The sequence below is a fragment of the Henckelia pumila genome, chromosome 4 (assembly GCF_033568475.1).
Source record: "Henckelia pumila isolate YLH828 chromosome 4, ASM3356847v2, whole genome shotgun sequence".
NCBI classification, from domain to species: Eukaryota; Viridiplantae; Streptophyta; class Magnoliopsida; order Lamiales; family Gesneriaceae; genus Henckelia; species Henckelia pumila.
In genome coordinates, this window is record NC_133123.1 from 41090655 (window position 1) to 41110313 (window position 19659).

The 19659-nt window shown below is 36.3% G+C and overlaps 1 protein-coding gene across 2 annotated transcripts; it reads right to left on the reverse strand.

Moving 5' to 3' along the window:
• Nucleotides 1-1019: 1019 nt before the first annotated feature.
• Nucleotides 1020-18772, reverse strand: LOC140867578 (brefeldin A-inhibited guanine nucleotide-exchange protein 5). 2 transcript variants are annotated; one of them, XM_073272644.1, is made up of 34 exons: nucleotides 18637-18772; nucleotides 18329-18474; nucleotides 17784-17859; nucleotides 16742-16976; nucleotides 16336-16457; nucleotides 16198-16256; nucleotides 15959-16016; nucleotides 15795-15879; nucleotides 15493-15690; nucleotides 15325-15383; nucleotides 15055-15124; nucleotides 14909-14977; nucleotides 14254-14376; nucleotides 14111-14164; nucleotides 13943-14025; nucleotides 12141-12237; nucleotides 11967-12065; nucleotides 11666-11866; nucleotides 11427-11537; nucleotides 11168-11352; nucleotides 9979-10605; nucleotides 8928-9345; nucleotides 8310-8549; nucleotides 8100-8223; nucleotides 7853-8001; nucleotides 6145-6501; nucleotides 5194-5360; nucleotides 4785-5047; nucleotides 4489-4667; nucleotides 3372-3491; nucleotides 2824-2960; nucleotides 2458-2716; nucleotides 1458-1553; nucleotides 1020-1351 (listed from the first exon to the last, which is right to left on the reverse strand). In XM_073272644.1, the coding sequence occupies exons 2-34, from the start codon at nucleotides 18438-18440 to the stop codon at nucleotides 1289-1291; spliced, it is 5295 nt and encodes a 1764-aa protein (XP_073128745.1). In that variant the 5' UTR covers nucleotides 18441-18474; nucleotides 18637-18772; the 3' UTR covers nucleotides 1020-1288. The 2 variants fall into 2 exon arrangements, with proteins under 2 accessions (XP_073128745.1, XP_073128744.1); XM_073272643.1 differs by having other exon boundaries at nucleotides 18329-18482; nucleotides 18637-18769.
• Between the last annotated feature and the right edge of the window lie 887 nt (nucleotides 18773-19659).

Here is a 19659-nt window from a genome sequence, read left to right on the forward strand (position 1 = left end):
CATTTATTGCAAGAAGTGCAATTATTAGAAAGAATATTGTTGAAATGCAATAATTGTCCTTGCTGGATAGAACGATCGAATCAAGGCACTTGAGCCCTTGGACTGCTATGCGATTTAAAAGATTTGAGTTGCACCATTACCATCAGATTTAAATTTTGGTAAAGTCTCGGTTCTAAAATTAGTATCAAACCCAAGGTCGTGAGTTCAATTCTCGTTGATTACAATGAGTGCAATTATTGGGAAGGAGATTGTTGGAATGCAATAATTGTCTCTGTTGGGTAGATGATTTAACTAGCAATTTAAAAGATTTGAATTACACCATTACTACCAGCTATACCTTTTGGTAAAGCGGCAAACGCTCGATCCTACACCGTCCAACAAAAGAATAAAATAATAAAGATATAAAAATACAAATCATTTATAAAGACAACATCACAAGAATTGTTATTGAATATTATGAGATTTTTTTTATAAAGAATAAAATAAGGATGACAAACGAAAAATCATGAAAAAGGAAAAAATGGTTATAAAGGAAGAAAATGCACAATAATTTAATTTAAGGTTTAAAATTCATTATTTATATTATTTTTTCAACCAATCAATAGAGGAAAAATAATTTTTCGACACCATGTATTATTATATTGTCTTAAATTTTATTTTATTAAATTTGTCATGACGTCAAATTCTATATTTTTCTTAATTTCTAATTTATACAAAATTATAATATTTAACAACCATAATTTTCAACAACTATAGATTTAATTATATTTGTAACACATTAAATCTTTGAATAAAAATTGAATTTGCACTCATTTATAATACATCTTGTACATATTATATTACATTAAATTTTTTTATTGACTAAAATACCATGAAAATCATTATTTAACTACACTTTAATCTTTTCTCATCCCAACTTATTTATTTAACGATGTTTATTGACAATAAAAATAAAAGGTGTTTTCATTTGCATTGCACTCATCGTTTGCTAATATAAGAAAATGGACAAATAAATAATCTCTTTTTAAATTCATAATTGAAATAAAGGCCGCGTCCAGTCTTAATATAAGAGTGCATTCCCTGAGGGATTGTTTGTAGTATATCAGTTCAATCTGTGTTTCTTTCAGAAATAATATATGACACCAAAACTCAAAATGAAACAAATTGAAGGCGCTAACTGGAATAGAAAATGAAAGGGGAAAAATATCAATCCTTTCCTAAAAAGCATCAGCAAGGATTAATTCTCTTTTGAATCAACAAAATTTCCATCCCTATTTTCTTTTAAGTCCTATGGCAACAACGACTTCAATTGCATGCTAAATAGATCGGCAAGTGCCCCGCGTACATCCATCTGAAGAACAAGAACTTGTCATTATTTTTATATGATCAGATGCAATAACATTTAATGAATGACAAATGCATCGGCATATCAACAGTCGACGAGACAGCGATTTTACCTGGTCGCAGCAGACGAGTTTTGTAATCAAAGGATAAAAATCTCGGAGATGATTTTTGAAAATCTTGGGCTCCATATTGCACATGCCGTTGAGCACCTGGAAGATCATGACATAAAGATCAACTTGCAAGTCATACCAAGATACGCTGGATAGAAGATGAAAATTTATTTTCTATAAATGTAATTGTAGCACAGTTTGGCATCAATAATAGGAGAGCCAGCGTTGATTTGAGACACATAGCTCTCAGTTTTGTTGGATTTCGTGTAACCCAACGAATGTGCTCAAATTTGCTGGCCTTGATTTGGATGGAATTTACTGAAATACACGTAAATGTATAGCTTGTGAAGAAAAAAAAATACTCGGACATGTCATATAATCATAAAAAACAGGGATCCTTCTTCTGTTGTTAGGATATTCAGGTGGAGATTCATGAAAACTCTATAGTTATCTGTTTTCTATGCTTCAAAATCAAATTTTTATACCGATCTTCAGAAAAAAATATATTAAATACACACGCACACAAATGAATCTTCAAACTTGAAAATATCTTAAATTTTGTCTAGCAAATATACATAAAAAATTTCTTGTCTACCACGATTCAAAAGTTCTGTAAAGAACTTGTTCAAAACATTTGATTCTAAACAATAGAAAGACAAACAAAACACTGCCTTAGTTTCCAGGGGTTTGAAACTGAGATTGTTAAAAAAGGACAGTAAAAGAAAATATAAGGTGTCAAGTCTGCTCGAAGATCAAAATTCTAATATATCTGGTCCAATAAAAAATCAAATCATATAAAGATTTCAAGATTTATCTAACTCCCAATTATTTTCAACTTACACCAATAACCCCATCTTGGTATGTTCATGCGACAACTGTACTATACTATTAATGCCACAAACAAATGGCATTAGGTCAGTAACCCCAAGGCCCATGGCCCAACCGGTATCTTTCTAGTACAGGTAATCCATGAATGCAATTATTGCAAGATTAAAATTCATACCTTCACTACTACAGGAGATCGAAGTTCTAAGACATGATGAACATCCATGTTTGTGGTCTCTTCCATGCTAGACTGAAAATCAGATGCCTCTCTCAGCACCTGTTCACAGAAGGAAACAAGCTTCCCTTCAGCTACTTCTCCAAGTTTCTCTTCTTGGACCTGTTCCTCCTCAATCTTAACAGCTGTGGTGGTCTTCTGTAGAATATCCAGATAGATGCAAGTTCCTGCCAACTCCTGGCGTAGAAGATTTAATGGTGGTCTGTCCAGGAAAAACTTACACGTCAAAAATGATTGTCCCATGGAAGTAACCAACTCAAAGCTAGACACAAATATGAAATTACAAGTAAAAAGAAAACATAAGCCAACCTTTCTGCTGCGATTTGGTGCATTCGCAATCTAAGGTTTGTGTATGAATTGTATGAGGCAGCAAAATCCAGAATAGAGAACAAAACTTCCATCAAGGTGATCTTCTGCTGTGTATTCAATTTGGTCCAATATCTCTTCTGTAACATCAAATCAGGTCAGTGGAAAACATGCTGCACATAATATCCTCAAGAGTATCATTGTAATCCACTAATCATCCCGTCACAACACTAAGTAGAAGCTCGCTCCATAGGTAAACTGTCATTTTCCTCAGAATTTAAGTTCACCGATGCTAAACAATCAAACCTGCTGGTAATGTTTTATGAACCTCCAAATGACCCAGAAACATACAGATCATTTGCTGAAGGGTCAATGCAAAAAGAAGATGTTCAATTACTTTGTAGCTATATTTGAAGAACATGGCCAAGGGAATTCAGAAAAAAAGTGAATGGCAGATGTCATCGTTCTTACAGAGTTAGAATTGACCAGTCAGATGGAGAGTAAGTGAAATAACTTAATTCTAAAATGAGAAACTCAAGAAATCATCATACCTGAATACTATCAATGGCACCTAAAAGTAACAACTGGGTGATGCATTTACTCCTAATGGTTCCCAACATTGGACTTTCCTCGTCATCTCTGGAATCAGACTCCATAATAGTGCCAGGAAACTTGGAAAATGAGAAATAAGTCATCAAAACCAGTTTCAATATGTTTAAAGCTCGAATACCAATTAAGAAATCTTTAGAACAATAAGTTTAGAAGGCTGTGATTGAGGATTACTGCAAATGTCGAATATGCCATCAGAGTGCCAATGACATTAAACATCATAGACAATTGTTTAATAAAAGCAATAGATTTAGTAATTTACAGAAATTATGTTTTCTTTCCATCATGAAGTTTGAGGATAAACAGGTTCACAACAAGCCATGTTTCATCTCCAACACCTTACCAAATTGCTCAAGTATTCTTGTGTTTTTTATGGAAAAAAGGAACATCTAAAAGTTAAACTGCTACACAAAAGAAATCAAGTTTTCACAGCTATCAGCACTCACCTATAATGATAGAAAGTAATTTTCCTGTCCAACACCACAGTCAAGATACAAATTTCCGTTTAAATAAATAGCAATTTTATCAAGCTTTTCACTATGTTCAAAGTATATCTGCAGAAATCTGATATGTCAATCTATGCCACCAAGGATATTGACCAGGAAGTGAGTTACAAGAACATGTGCAGCCCTCTCTCCCAACAAGATCCAACAAGCAGTTCAGTTTTATCCATTTTCCACAAACGTTCTAGCTGCCGATACGTGTTTCAATTTCAAACTATTTTTAGTTGCTAAACTCGGCAATTTTAGGGTCCTGAGTAATTCAAGCATAAACAGCTCCATAAATCTGGTTTCCTTTCTCTATTTAACCTCTAAAATAGTATGCATGATCTAACAATCAGATGAGTTTCTTTACTAAAGGTTTCTCTTCTTCAAGGAACTGAATTGTGCCATAAGGTAAAAAAGATGAGCAATTACTAAGCAAGATTAAAGTTAAGTAATTGCATTTGAGAAAATTGCTAGTACACCCAATCAATGTTAAGAGCTAAAAAAGTTCATTAGGGACAACTAAAGTAGCCAGAACAATTATGTTAATATCCATTACAAATACAGCACGAACCTTGGATGGAGAAGATGGTATCATTATATCAGATGTTCGATTTTTTGGTTTTGAGGTAAAACTTCTCACAAACACGTTGTCCATCATGTTTCCCATGATCTTTTGTCCAAATGTTTGACTGCGTTGAAGGCCACTGCTATCAGAAGCTCTTGTAGTTCTTCCCGATGGAGATGGCAAGCCTACATAAAAGCATATTACTAGACAGTTTTGGAATAACCGCTTTTAATAGTGTTCAATGCCTTCCAACATGATTTATTTACCAAAGAAAACTTATATGAGACAACCTATGTACTGACCTTCGGCTCCTCCCAACTCTTCTAGGTTCACATTTTGTTGATTGTTATCCAACCCATTACTGTCAACACTGGCAATCAAGGATGCTCTCCCTATTGTAGTTCCATTTTCATGAAAGGGTTGCTGACGGTTGTAGGATAACTCACTGCCACCAGCTGTGGGGGAGGGGTTGTCCAAGTCTCTGGTGAATACTTTATGCTGCTTTGTGTTCTCAAACCCCAAATTGTTGAGTAGCTCAAGAGGTTGTGTCGTGTAGGAAGCATCCCTGGGACAAAAATCAGTCAGAAAAGCTGAATAAAAAATAGCACACTACCAAAAGAAGGAAAAACAAGAAAAGAACAATTTATAAACTATTGAAAGACGAAACAGATGAAAATACAAAAATGTGAGTGCAGGCCAGAGAGGATGTACCTTATGCTTTTCAATAAAGTATCCCAGTCATGATCACTGAATTGGTGCCCTCCAACTTCAATAAGATGCACTAAGGCACCCAAAGATATTGAAACTACTGATTGATCTGTTTTCTTGGCACAATCTAACAGTAAACTGAGCAGTGGGGGTAGCATAAAACACACATCCTATAATTATATGATTAAGACATCAATTGTCAGCAGACTACTTAAATGCAAATATACTTCCATATTAAAGATCTGCAGGGATCAGAACCATGGGCTACAAACCAAAGAAGACTACATTTTCTTTTATGATTTATCATTCCCAAACTTAAAGCAAACAAGCACATGATCAGCAAAAAGACTGTGATACCACAACTCCTCGTTCCCACTATTAAAAGCATAATCATCCAAATGTGTAGGTGAAATCAATTTGACAGGAAGGACCAGAGAAAGAATATACAGGCCAAGAAAAGAAACTGATGGACAATCGGGTCTAAAAGAAACAACAATTAAAGAAGTTTCTACCAATCACATATAAGATTATGCTTGGATTGATGAATGCTATGACAGCAGCAACTGCGCGAAAATTTGTAAGAAGGATTAACTATACAAAAGTTAAACATCGCAGAGATGGCTATATACAATATGAGAAACAGTTTTCAACAGCATCAATTTATTTGTCAACTTCATAACAATATCACCAAAATAAGTGGAGGAAGATTCTTATTGGCATTAACAGAAATAAGTTCTGATCGAACATAAAATAGTTTGTGAATTTATGGTGTGATGTTTTTTCTGGCCTACTACTGCAATACTAAGCAGAAACAAGTACAGGAAAAGCAAACAAATCCACTTAAACACCAAAAGAAACGAAAAAGGGTGCTATAGAAAAAACACTCTGCAGCAAAATACATGAGAATAACATAACTAAAAACGGCCCGCAATATTACATCAACTACATGGCTACCTTGTAAAATGTGTTGAACAGGTTGCATAACAACTGGAGCGAATGAACACTGGTTTCCCGTAGCCACCCATCTCCAGCAGATTCGAAACTCTCTTTTCCGGCATGTCTCACATTATCGAAGATTGGAAACAGTACTCGTTGGAAAATATTCTCCCAAAATGAAGACGAGAATTTGCTACCTCTTTCATTCAGCAAATCAAACAAAACCTCAAGGGCACAGTTTCTAACCTCTGGTCTAGAGTCAGACGTGAGGTCAGAAAGACCAGCCAGCATAGGGAACCAATAATGCTCAGTCACATCAACCGTGTCCTCTGCATTGGTATCAATAGGCTTGAGGGCACCACCTGGTATAAGGCCCTGGATATGAAGGGAAAATCAATCGCTGCTCATATACTCCCTTTTGTGCATACAAAATCCACTTATAAAATTTCTGAAATCATTTATTCATTTTGCGGCTGATTTGTTGAAAGACCGAGCATTTGGGAACAAACAGCAGTAACTGAATGAAACAAAACATTTTTTCCACATGAAAAATGAAAAAGCAACAGATGTCTACAGATGCATTTTCTTGTTCAGGTGCTATTTTCTTCTTTTTCTATTTCCCCCCACTTTTTAGGATAGGGATTATGATCACGCACTGGGAAAACAGAGGGGGGAGGTTATGATATATAAATATTCAACTTGTTAAACATGAAAGCCTCTGAAGACTGCTAAAATTGTCTCCTAACCATGATCATCCACCTATTCTTCAAGATTTTCCCAGAATTTCAAGAATAAAAAAGGTTCAGCAGAAATTTGTTCACACATACCCAAAAACTTTATTACTCTAAAAGCAAGATAGGAAAATAGAGAGCAATAAAGCAAATATAAAAATAAGTATATATATATTAGACGAGAAGTTAAAGGAATAATTCTGGTCAAATGACAGGGTAAAAAGGATCTTTATAACATGATAGTCATTTTGAACATAAAATGGAGAAAGAAAATGTACATAACTGATGCAGGGCATACCAAGGGTTAAGGGAGTTGGAGTCAAAAGTTGGGGAGTTGAGAAAACAATCTGCTAATAAATACCAAAGGCTTGGGAGTTGGAGTAAAATGAATGGAAGTTGTGCCGCACAGAAAAACCAAAGCACTTTATTATTGCATTTAGTTCTAATAGTCTTTAAAATAGTTTTACGTTTGGGAAGTGAAGGAGATTAGATGAATTTTGATTGATAATATTATTGAGAATAGAATTGTCTATTTTCTTTTGGATTCCATCTTGTGAAGTCGAACTAGCACATCCCTTCCAATTTCTTTGCTCAACTCCTCAACCTATAATTTCCTCGTCAATAACTAACCAAAGAAAAGAGGAAGATCAGCGATATGAGTAACAAAAACAAGTTACAAGAATGCTCCCTTCCTTGTTCATCCAACAGAATCTATGACTTTACCAATGTAGAAATAGACCAGTTACATTTGCACCGCACATTATGTAGAAAAATATGGAGCTTTTATGAAATGATACGGATATGCAGTCAATTAAGTAGTCACTAATCAAGTACAAATTATATTACTATTACCACACTTAAAATATATCATAAACTTTTTATCTATTACATCATATTTTTGACAAGTTAATTAAGAAGAGGGAAATGACAGACAATGGCTACTGACACACATGACATAATAGGTAAATGAACGAGCAATATATTTAAAACCAAACCTCCGCAAGACGATCCTCGCATATGCGAAGGAGAGCAATGGCTTTCAAACTTATGCGATGAGAAGTCTTATTATTCGCAAATCCAATAAGGCAGTTGACACAATCCATAAAGCAATCTCCAACAACCTGATCGAAGTGCTCCAAGATAACTGCACCAATCTTCGGTGTTAGAAACATTTCTAAAAAATTTCCAAACCAGTGTAAATTTTATTTCATGAGGAAACAAACTGAAAATATTGATTCCAACCTTGTTCCACATTCTCAAATGCACTTTCAACAATGGGTTCCATGTCATCATCAGCAGCAGAGGTGAAAATCATGAACACACTTCGCCATCCAGATTTTATGCTTCCAACTTTAGACTTTATCATCTGTTGTCCCAACAAGAATATGTTTACCTCAAAGCAACATAAAGCTCAAAAGACGTTGAATAATTAATAAAATCAGGTATACATACTTGAACAATGCAATCAACTATTAGCCTTCGTATAGTTTCACTTCTGCTGCTTCTCATAAGCACCACAAATGGCTTTAAAATATCATTCTGAAAAGTGAAGTTCGCAAGTTCAGAACGTTCCAAATATTTCATACCAAGTTGCCTTAGAGAATCTATGGCATACATAGCAACTTTCTCATCAGGATGGCTACCAGCAAAGATAAAATGATGCGCTAAGACGGACCATATTCTAGCCCAAACCTGGAAATGGATAAAAACAAATTATAAGTCTTGCAAGCACATATAACATCCTGGAAACTTCGACGATCCACATAATTGATCGAGTAAGCAGCATATGACAAATGACCATTCTAAAAGTGCAACATATACAATATCTTGAGCATCTCTATTTTCACTTGCATAAACCGATTTTTTGTCAAGATTACTCTATTAAGTTCTCTTGGTGGTCACATTAAGTACAATGTCTTAGAACAAATATTATGATTCGGGATAAAAGTGACCAACCAAAAGCATTAGACTAGCTGGATGGCATATACAGCATTATTTTGACTGAGAAACCTAGTAGTATCAGAATAATATTGCTATGAACATAAACTCATTGTCAGGTGAAGAAATTACCATTCGAATACGGGCCATGTTGTAATAACTTATTTCAACAACTTTTTGCAAGCTAAAAACACGAGCAGGAACTTGTTTTAATTCCTCCGCTGATACACTACACAAAGCAGTAAAAAATTCAACTACTGATTCACTGGGCAGCTTGATGCTATTCACAAACACTTGCTCAGTTGGTTTGCCTGCCAGCTCCCTCAGAGACTGGAGAATTGCATCTCTAGAGATTTGATTTGATCCTTGCATGACAGTTGCAGCCATAGCAGGTGATGAAACTGCATATTCAAGGCGGGAAACACATTCCAGAACAGCATGCCAAGAGTCTTGAAGAGCATAGATCTCAGTATCACATAAACCCAGCAGCACACGTAGCGCTTCCACATTTTTACTGCGCATATCTCTTGGTGCGTGCAAGAAATTGTACCTGCAAATCATTTCAGAAGAACAATGATGAACAAGCTTCTCCTATATATACAACATATAAAGCTGGAATACACTCGGCTGTTATAACATACTCTGTACAATTAAGTAAGAACTGTTTTTTTCCATATAAAATTTTCAAGTTACTTATCATACTTGATCTCACAGCCAAAATCCTGTTTTTCCTTGCAACTGTTCAAAATTCATCACCTGGGTAAGATTATCTCATCAACGACAGAAAAATACTATGACCAGGTCTGAGAAATCTCTCAGTTTGTAGAGCTTTGTTTCGGTCAATATCAACTGATAATTTTGACCATCTCTTTGTCACAGTAATTATTTTTCTTACCAAGAACTATTATTCTGTAATCTATGGTGCAACTTTTTTTTTTTTTTTTGCGATAGGAAACGAAATTGCTAGCCGGTTTCATACAATAAGTGAAACAGGAAACCTGAGTTCTAAAAGAAAATATTTACACACTTTTTACATACACGAGGGGATCATAAATTACACACTTTTTAGTTTTTACATACACGAGGGGATCCTAAATTAAGCTGAAATGATAGAGCATAGCTGAGACATAAGCAATGACCAGACAATCATAGCGAGACAAGTTTATATTAACCCCAGAATTACCTTATTAGAGATGTTAAAAATGCGTATCTCATGGTATCCATCCCAAGAGCATGTGTTAAGTGTATGCCATCTCTGAATCCGTCCATACAGAGAGCAATCCTTGGTTTGTTGTCAAGTTCACCCATGGTAACAGCAAATGTAGCAAGTAATGGCCATCCTAAAGCTTCCAGCATGGGACGTACGAGTTCAATCCTATGTGAAGTGTAAAAGACCCCCCTCTTTCCCCCTTGGTCCCTAATAAGAACCTGTGTTTGCTTGATAATTACATCATTCTCAACCTTGGTGTCAGTTGACGAGCTCCTTTTGGGGAGAGCCAAATTGAGAATGTTGACAAGACGACCTCTCTCCTCTACTTCAGGCTTTTGCTTACTGTTTTTCAAAATTCCAGCAGGGTCATCTTTCATTTTTATCTCTTCTTTAACAATGGAATCATAAATTTCCTCTAAGAGTTCCTGAGGAGCAGACTCATCTGCATCATTCATGGCATTCATACGTATGAAATCACTTTTGGACATTTTGGGCCAAACCATTGGATTATGAGCATCAGTATTCAACATAATAACTGCATAAGCAAGGACATAAGCTGTATCTGCGTTCTTAAATAGACCAGGGTTATCTGCACAGTAGCTGCCAAAATATCGTAAAATGTTACTGAATGAACAACTTGCTAACAATTGCATGGTCCCAGTGATGGAAAATGAAAAACATTTAAATTTGCACAATAAAACTGCCTTATATCAGTCAATAGTTACTCGACAACGAAACCTCTAACTGAAATCTCCCTCTGGGGGAACAGGGGTGACCAGTAGAGAGCATGGAATACTTCACATAGGAATGTGCACCTTTCAACGCAATGTTTTTACACTAAAAGGTTTCGGCTTCATAATCACCAAGTTATAGCTCCTATCATTTTACTGCAGAGTCCTTACAGACTGAGTGTCGTAAACTAGGGGAAGTTTAAGACGCATATTTGATAGACAAGATATAACACAGGGTTTTTTTCTTAAACTGAATTAGAAAGGTATATTTTCTATTATTGTGAGTCAAAATGCTTAGCAATTTTGTGCACTATAAGTGCAAAAAAATGTTTCAAGGCTATCATACATTTGTTGTTCAAAGATAATCCAGATTATTTTGAGATGGTCTAATATTTTATACATTAAACACTCTAGAATAGCAAAAGACCTACCGTTCTGCAAACTTCTCCATTATGCGGTCTATCTTCTGGGCTTCTCCAGGAAGTCGAAACCCTTTAAGAAATTCACGAATCGCAAAAGCAAACTTCATTCTAGAAAAGTTCATGGAATCCACATAAGCATGCATAACAGCAAGGGGGAACTCCTCATGCTGGCCCAAGTAATCACCAAGCATAACCTAGCAAACAAAATCAGTTATAACCCACCCTGGAAAATTGAAGCTAAAATCCAAGAGCAAAACATTTAATTTACCTTGTCTAAATTGGGAGTATTTCGGAGAAACTGAGCTACTGAAGCCGGATTGTTCTCCACCAACCCGCTGGATAACAAATGCTGTATACCCTTCCCTGGCTGTCTATTGAACTGCAAATATTCAAAATGATGGTGGAGTCACCTAAAATAGCCGAAAATATATTTGTAAAACTGAATAACTAAAGTATGATTCCCATGAATGATGATCATTAATAGAACAAAATTGCAGATCTACACACCTCAAAGATAACAGCTTCTATGGTAGATTTATGAGCTTTCAACTTCTCAAAGTTGCTCACTGAATCTTCCCTACTTTTATATTCATCTGAATCTCTAGAAGAAACCGTTTCTTCGAATGATTCTTTACCCTTATTTTGCTTCTCCAATTCTTTATGAGACTTCTCCCAATCCACTAATGATTTAAGCACATTCACAAGACCCTGAAAATGTCGAGACGAGTACAATCAGCTAAATGGGGCGGTGGGGGACATTAAAAACCTGCCAACAATAAAATTAACACAGAAAAAGCACAAGATATACCTGAAGTGACGACGTTTTAATAGACCCGATCTGGGATGCAGTAGCAGACTTTGGATCAGCATTTTGAGTACCTTGAGCAATTTTGGACAATGTTGTGACCTATAGAAAAGACGTCATATAAACAGAGTTTTAAGATAAAATGCAAAGATGTGCAACTATTAACAATAAACCTACCATTCGTTCAAAAAAGTTTGGGGCTTTGAGATCACAATCATAGTTTACATAAAGGTCAACAAGCATCTGAGGATCCTTGCAGACTTTCTCCAGCATCCTGGCAATTTTTACAGAAAGAGAAAATTAGGAAACTGAAACTTGAACATTAGTGAATTCTTTTTTTTTTTTTTTTTTTTTTTTTTTTTTTTTTGATAGGAAACATATGTATTATATATAAATGAAAATGATAGATTACAAAAAGTGGACCAGCGATCCACGCTAGCTAGCTATATTCAAAGCCAAAAAGGGCCTCTAACAATCTAGATCAAAGCCAATTTCCAATCCCTATACAAGTCTAACATAGACAAAGATTTAAAGTTAGAACCCTTGAGAGCCCACGTGGCAACTCTCAGTTTGATTTTATCCCAAGTTTCCTTCTCTGATTCTTCACTATCTTCAAAAACTCTTCCGTTCCTCTCCAACCATATCGACCAACACACGCAATGAACCACTACTAGCCAAAGAACTCTCCCTTTTTCACCTAGCAAACCTCCTAGATCAGTGGCAAAAAGATCTTTCGTTGTTTTTGGGATTACCCAAGATAATCCCAATTCCTTGAGGACCAGGTTCCACAAGTTCCCTGAATACGGGCAATGAATAATCATGTGATCTTGAGTTTCTCCTCCCTGCTTGCATAGCACACACCTGTTTGGGCTAAGGGACATGTTTGGGAGCCTCTTTTGAATCAAGTCGCAGGTAGGCAATCTTTCCAACGCAGCTGTCCATGAGAAAACCTGAACCTTTGTCGGAATGGTGGCTTTCCAGATTGGGTAGAAAAGAGGGAAGCTTGGGAAACGCTCCTCTGGAAAGAAAGACTCGAAGAAGGACTTTACCGAAAAGACTCCGGAACTGTCCCAAACCCATTTCCTCACATCCTCCGCTCCCTCTACTAAGTTCACCCCCCTCAAAACTTCCAGCAGGTTACCTAGCTGGCTCAATTCAGCATCCCTCAAATCGCGTCTAAGATGCAAGTTTCAGGTCAAAGAGTTAGAGGAAAAAGACGAGTCTCGACAGACGAAAAAAGAAATCTGCCTATTGTGCTCCCTAGATATCTGAAAGAGATTAGGAAAGAGGTCCTTAAAACTAGAATTCCCCACCCAGCAATCTTCCCAGAATCGAAATCTATCTCCCCCTAGAACCACTGCCCTCACAGAGTGACTGAAAGTCATATACGTCCTTGATATGAATTTCCACGGACTTCTAAACGTGTTATGTCTAGCCAATCTCGCATCCCATCCATTCTCTTGAACTCCGTATTTGCTCGCTATGATTTTCTTCCAAAAAGTGTCCCCCTCCGACGAAAATCTCCACCACCATTTACCCAACAGAGCCTTGTTCCGAAGGCATAGGTTACCTATTCCCAATCCTCCTCTATCTTTAGGTCTACAAACTTTGTCCCAGCCTACCAGGTGGCAATGAGCCTCCCCATCCAGTCCATCCCACAAGAAATTCCGCATAAGTTTCTCCATATCCTCTGCAACTCCTCTTGGGATCCGAAACAACGACAAGTAGTACACGGGGAGGGCACTCATTACTGCCGAGATTAGCGTTAGTCTGCCACCTCTCGAAAGGAAAGCTTTCTTCCATCCAGCTAGCCTTTTGGACATCTTAAAGGTTACTGGCTCCTAGAATGAGACCCTTAAGGGGTTCCCTCCCAATGGCTGGATTCTCCAGGGTGGTAGCAGAATACAAATTCAAGTAACCTACCAACAAACATCATGCAGATGTTGGAAGCTAATATTCTTTGATAGAAAACAGCTTACCGAAGAACACCTAATTTTTGGTTAAAATCTGATCCATCCAAACATCGTAGAACGGTCACAGGAAAGAAGACTCCAATTTCAGTCTGGAAAAGGATTGATATAATCAGTCTAAAGAGCAAGCAAACTTAAGCGCTTCTTTTCTTGTAGAGAAGATTAGTGAATTCATACCTTGAGACTTTCCCTATACCGCAACAAAATAACAGCGAAAATTCCAGTTGCATACTGCCAAGGTGAAGAAAAGAAGTTTTGACTGTCACAGAGGCAGATTTTCATACTTTGTTTAAGATCAAATCAAAGGAGAGTCAGACAACCTGAAAAATGGTAGGAGAGTGGGACACAGATGCTCGCAGTAATGCATATGAAAGGTGGGCTTTCATTGAGTCAATAAATTGAAAATCCTTGGCAAATGAGTGGCTCGCACCTTCCAACAAACCCTGTGTTACACGTGAAGAATTAAGTTTGATGGAAACATGATGCGTGTTGCTTAGAACAATGTATGCTTTATCTTTACAAACAGAATTCTCAAAGAGAGCAATACTTTTGCTTTCACTTATGCACTTCATCAGTGAAATTCACATGTACACTAGCACTTCCATACTAGAAGTAATATAACTGAAGAAGACTTAAATCATTTTCAAATTCCCACAAATTCGCAAACTCCACTCATTCAACGCCGTATTTTAAGACATATATTCCCAATTTACAGCTCTGAATGTTGTTTTTGTTGAAATAGGACGACAGCATTAGCTTTTTTTTTGCTGAAACAACATCAAAATGCATAAGGGAAAATACTTTATAAAAAAATATCGGGGTATGTCCGACTCATAGAGGTACAAAGAACCAATGGCATATGACATAATTGAAACATAATCATGAATTAAAATGAAACGACGAGTTTCTCCATGCATTGCCTGGGTGCTACTGCAAAAATGCTTCTTATATGCAAAAAAAATCTCCTAAACTAACCTGTAGAAGCTCCAGAGACAGAATGCGTGATTTTGTAGTAACTTCATCGCTATCCTCCTTCATCCCCATCTGCAAACACATGATATTCAAACTGGTTGCAGAAAAACAAATTCGAACTACAACGCGGAGAAGTTAGACATACAAACCTTACAGAGGGTACGGAAAAGAAGCAACGCATCACGTTGTCCGATACTCATGCTCTCTAAGACCATTCCTCTGGTTAGCAATTTAAAGTTGGAAACAGATAAAACAATCAGCGATGATCAGAGTGAGATGCTTGAGTATGTTTTCTAAAATTGATGATAAATACGGTACTCCTTATGCTTCCTACTATTAATGCGCAAAATGAAGGAATAGAACTTGTTCGTAAACACTAGCCCAAACTAAACAATACCAAACTCGGTATCATAGCATACCTTGTGGCCTTTCCTCCATCTTCCATATCTACAGCCTTCTCAAGAACAGCCTCTAAACCCTAGAAGAATGAGTTGCCACATATAGTGAGATAGGATCACAGATATGGCAAACATATAAAGCATTCGGTAAAAACACAATAACAGAAGCAAAGCAAACAACAATTTCACCTTTATATCAGTGCCACCCACAAGGTTCTGGATTTCTTCATCAGAGCCAAGAGATGCATTATTCACCTGTTTGGCAGATATCACATCACCCGAAGTTGTGTCCGTGGCATTATGGTCACTCGACGAGACTTCTTCAACCATTGTGTTTGGCCTATCACTGGAAGAAGCTTCTTTGGATTCAGGAGGATTTGATGAGACCTGAATCACCAGTAGTAATTACTGCCAAAATATAATATTCTATTCCCATCTAACCCATAGGACAACTTAAAAGAGATTCTGAGAGACATAATTATTACACGTACCTCATCAGTTTCCATTCGTCTAAAAATGATACTAAGCATTTGTGTAAGCATGGCTTTTGATGTGGCTTGGTTTATTGGGCTTTTGCTAAACAAATAAACCAGATATCCATAAGCATTAAATAACCTATAAACCAAATTGAATATGAAAACTAAAAAAGAAATACCTGTTAAGAGCAATATTATAGCAAACCCGAATGATTCCCAACAACGGTTCACCATGAACTGCATCAACAAAGATAAAAATATCACAATTGATTAATTGAAAGTATAAATACCAATCCCTACTCGAACAAAATTGGACTAATATTTAAAGAATTAGCAAACAGCATTAATTTTTAAATGTAATTTGGAGGCAAGATGGGAAATCTATGAAATGTAGCTAGGTTAATTTATAATTTCATACCTCGCATCTTCGTGGATGCCACAGTAGTAAGCAGCACCTTCAATACTTGAAGAGTAGTGCTGCATTTTGTCCCCAAAGGTTACACTTAGGAAACACTAAACATGCAATAAATAAATAAATAAATCCACAAAGTCATACCTATCTGGCGATGAATTATCCACACAACTGCAAACCATATTCAAGATATCTGTAAATAACTGTGAATTTTTACCACCATCAAGACCGGGGTCACCCTCTAGGTGATTGTATTCAATGAGTTTCTGAGGATGAAAAATAGAAGAATGGGAATATCAGTTATACAGCTATCTCAGCCCCACATCTGGGATCATCTACCACAAATTTCTAGCAGCTTTAAACGCGTGACACTTTAATAGGGCATGATGTTAATGCAACTGCTTTTATTCCTTTTAAGCTATTGGAGAGTACACATAAATATAAAAGAAACCAGGTAGATTTAGCATTCGCAAGTGTAAGAAACTTAGAAAGCCTGCCCTCGAAAGGAACTTTTTAAAGCTCAAAACCAACAAAGAACATGAGCACCTACATGAAGGCAATCCAATGCAAGCTCCACAATTTTCATGTTCTTTGTTTCAAAAGCAAGTCTGAGTGGATTCAGAACGAGTTCAGCCTCAGTTCCTTGTAGAGTACTCCCTGCATTTGCCAAGACTGTTGCTAACAATCCGCTATTGTTTGTAGACTTAACCTCCTCAGCAGCAGATGTAGATTGATCAGATTCCGCCCCAATTTTTTCAGCTCCATCATCAGATGCAGATAAACCACTAAAAGAATGTGTAGCAAAGCAATGAAACCATATGTGAGAGAACTTAAACAAACATTTATACCATGAAACGAAGACTCATCCTCGGGAAAATTCACCATCAAAGAACATGAATAGAAAAAATATGGTGGAATCAAAAGGGGTGCGTATAGAGCACCACTTCTTGCCTCAGTGCCAAAATTGTTCGGGGGGTAGAGTGTGTGTGTGCGCGCATGCGGGGGGATGATATGGACAAATGTTGTGTTGTGTTGGAGGGGGGGTTGGGAATCCTCTTGGATCAGTAAATGCATGCTGTACTTTTTGTCATGAAGGCAAAGAATCTGCACTACCCTCATTTCATTAACATAACAATTAGTTTCTTATAAAATATATATTCATGCAACTTTGGCATTTGTAATAACATGAAAGCACACGGTATACCCCCTAAATTACATAGCCTTGTGATTGATAAAATATAAAAAGAAAAAGGTATCAATATAATTAAGGTTGAACCCATTATTTTCACGCCACTTAGAGTTCTGCTGCAAATTTTCAGTTTATGGGGGGTGGAGGAGACATGCTCAGCAAAGACATCCCTGCCGCGTAAACTAAATTAACCTGCTTCTTTCAGGTCATGTGCTTGCGCATAATAATAATAATAATAATAATAATAATAATAATAATAATAATATAAAGTTCTAGAGTCCACATTCTGATTCTCACTCCCTTTGATGTCACATAAAGGTACATGTGAACAAATACATGAACAAAATTAAGTGGACTACACAAAAAAATCAAAATTTCAAAACTCTCACTGTGGCTAAAACACCTTTGATTTGAAGCTGTTGATAAAGCTTCCTTGGTCTCACCAATGTTGGGCGGCTGATTGAAATTTTTTCCACTGTCTGAAAAATAAAGCATATTAAACAATATACTCATCAACTCTTCAGGAGCCAGTTCCCATAAAAGAAAGTGCAAACATGTCAAATTATTCAATGACATTTTATCTCAGCAGCTAATTTCAAACATCAAATGTCAGCAAAAAGCTGAGTTCTTTACACACGGGCACAGGAAGCCTGTAAACTAGAAACCTAAAGTACTATCTATTATCTTAATATATAACTATATATTTACTTCAGCATCATGGCGAATTTCAATTTTTTATTCAAATAACGTCGACCTCGAAGGAACACATATAATCTTCTCTGACTCCATAAACATCGCCAAGCAATACTAAAATCAGTAAATCTAGCTTCACAGCCATCTTCCTCCCACTAAACTAGAAATCCCATAAACATATACAAGAAATGCAACACAAGATTACATGAATCTGAAAGCATCAGAAAATTGTTTGGGGTTTGCACAAAAACACACCTTGATAAGTCTGAATAGCGGACTGAAGAGCAGCGTACTTCTTGTTAGCACACTCCTTCATCATCGACTCAAATGCTCGGGTCACAAACCCTCCAGCAGCACCTCCCGCCATTTCTCCTGGCTTCTTTTGACCTCAATTCAATCCACTACAAATCTCCCGCACAAAAAAGTAAATTCCGAACCAGATCAGATGGGATCAAAACAAAATGAAATCCACAATTGCTACTGCTACGACGCAATTGATCAGAGATCTTGGGCTTTCAACTCCCCTGGTGGAAATAAATTATAGGGGATAATTTAGATTTTACCTGAATTTTCAACCTCTTTCGCACCTCAGAAGGTCAGAGATCTGGCATGGGAGAATGAACTTGGAGCTGCGACCGGGCTTTTCTGAGTTAAATTCTGATAGGACATGCAGAAAAAAGGACTCGCGTTTCGAACACACGATTTATGTTTTTTGAAAAACTTTAACACCACGCTTTTTAAAATTACGATTATACCCCAGCAGTCCTTTTGTCTTTGAATAGAAACACAAACATCATTTTATGACCTGATCTTTTTTTCTTTTAATGTTGGTACAAAGGATTAGACTGGATTATTGTTTGTTACACTTGTTAAACTAGTGTTTGGTACAATTTTAAATAAATTGGCTCAATCACTTGTAAGAGGGATAAACCTCTATTAATTAATGCATTCTCTTTCCTAGTAGTATCTATCATTTTTCTAATCATTTTCTTAATTCCAACTTTATCTTTTGTCTACACCCAAAAAATATTAAATAATGTATTCTCTCATTTGGTTATGATTGTAATTTTTTTATGAATTCGGGGTAATTTTGGTCCAAAGTTACAAAAGGTTAAGATCTATTTCACGTCATAAAAATCATATCAAGCATAATATTGTTTATCACCCAGCATTACATTTCTACATCAATCATTCTTTTTATCATTTATATTTATATACTAATTACGCAATAATCTCATCATCCGAACCAAACGTAGACCACATTAACAAAGCATATTTCACTTCATTTTCCTTTTTCATTTTATTTGCTATGGTGAAATTTTTCAAAAAAATTTGTCAAGAGACCATTTTTATATGAGAAACCAAATTTCTCATCAAACTCATTACAGCATACCAGTCACCAGCTAAGCAATATCAGGCTATCAATTTCAAAATTTGGACAGAACAAGAAGACCGAAATTGAAAAATATGCAAACTATTGCACTAATAATGTAAATTGATTCATAACATGATCACGACGTTAGAAAAATTCTCAATTGCTTAGAAAGTTTAAAAAAAAACAAAAAACCAAAAAAAAAAACAAGTAC

Bases quoted from the DNA above. Each gene is read 5' to 3' on its own strand.
- LOC140867578 (XM_073272644.1), bottom strand. From the start codon at position 18,440: ATGGCGGGAGGTGCTGCTGGAGGGTTTGTGACCCGAGCATTTGAGTCG. The intron at 15,125-15,324 runs GTATGCTATGAT...ATTGCTAACCAG, and splicing joins GATGGAGGAAAGGCCACAAG to AGGAATGGTCTTAGAGAGCA. The intron at 11,538-11,665 runs GTGTGTAGATCT...GAATATTTGCAG, and splicing joins TAGAAGCTGTTATCTTTGAG to TTCAATAGACAGCCAGGGAA.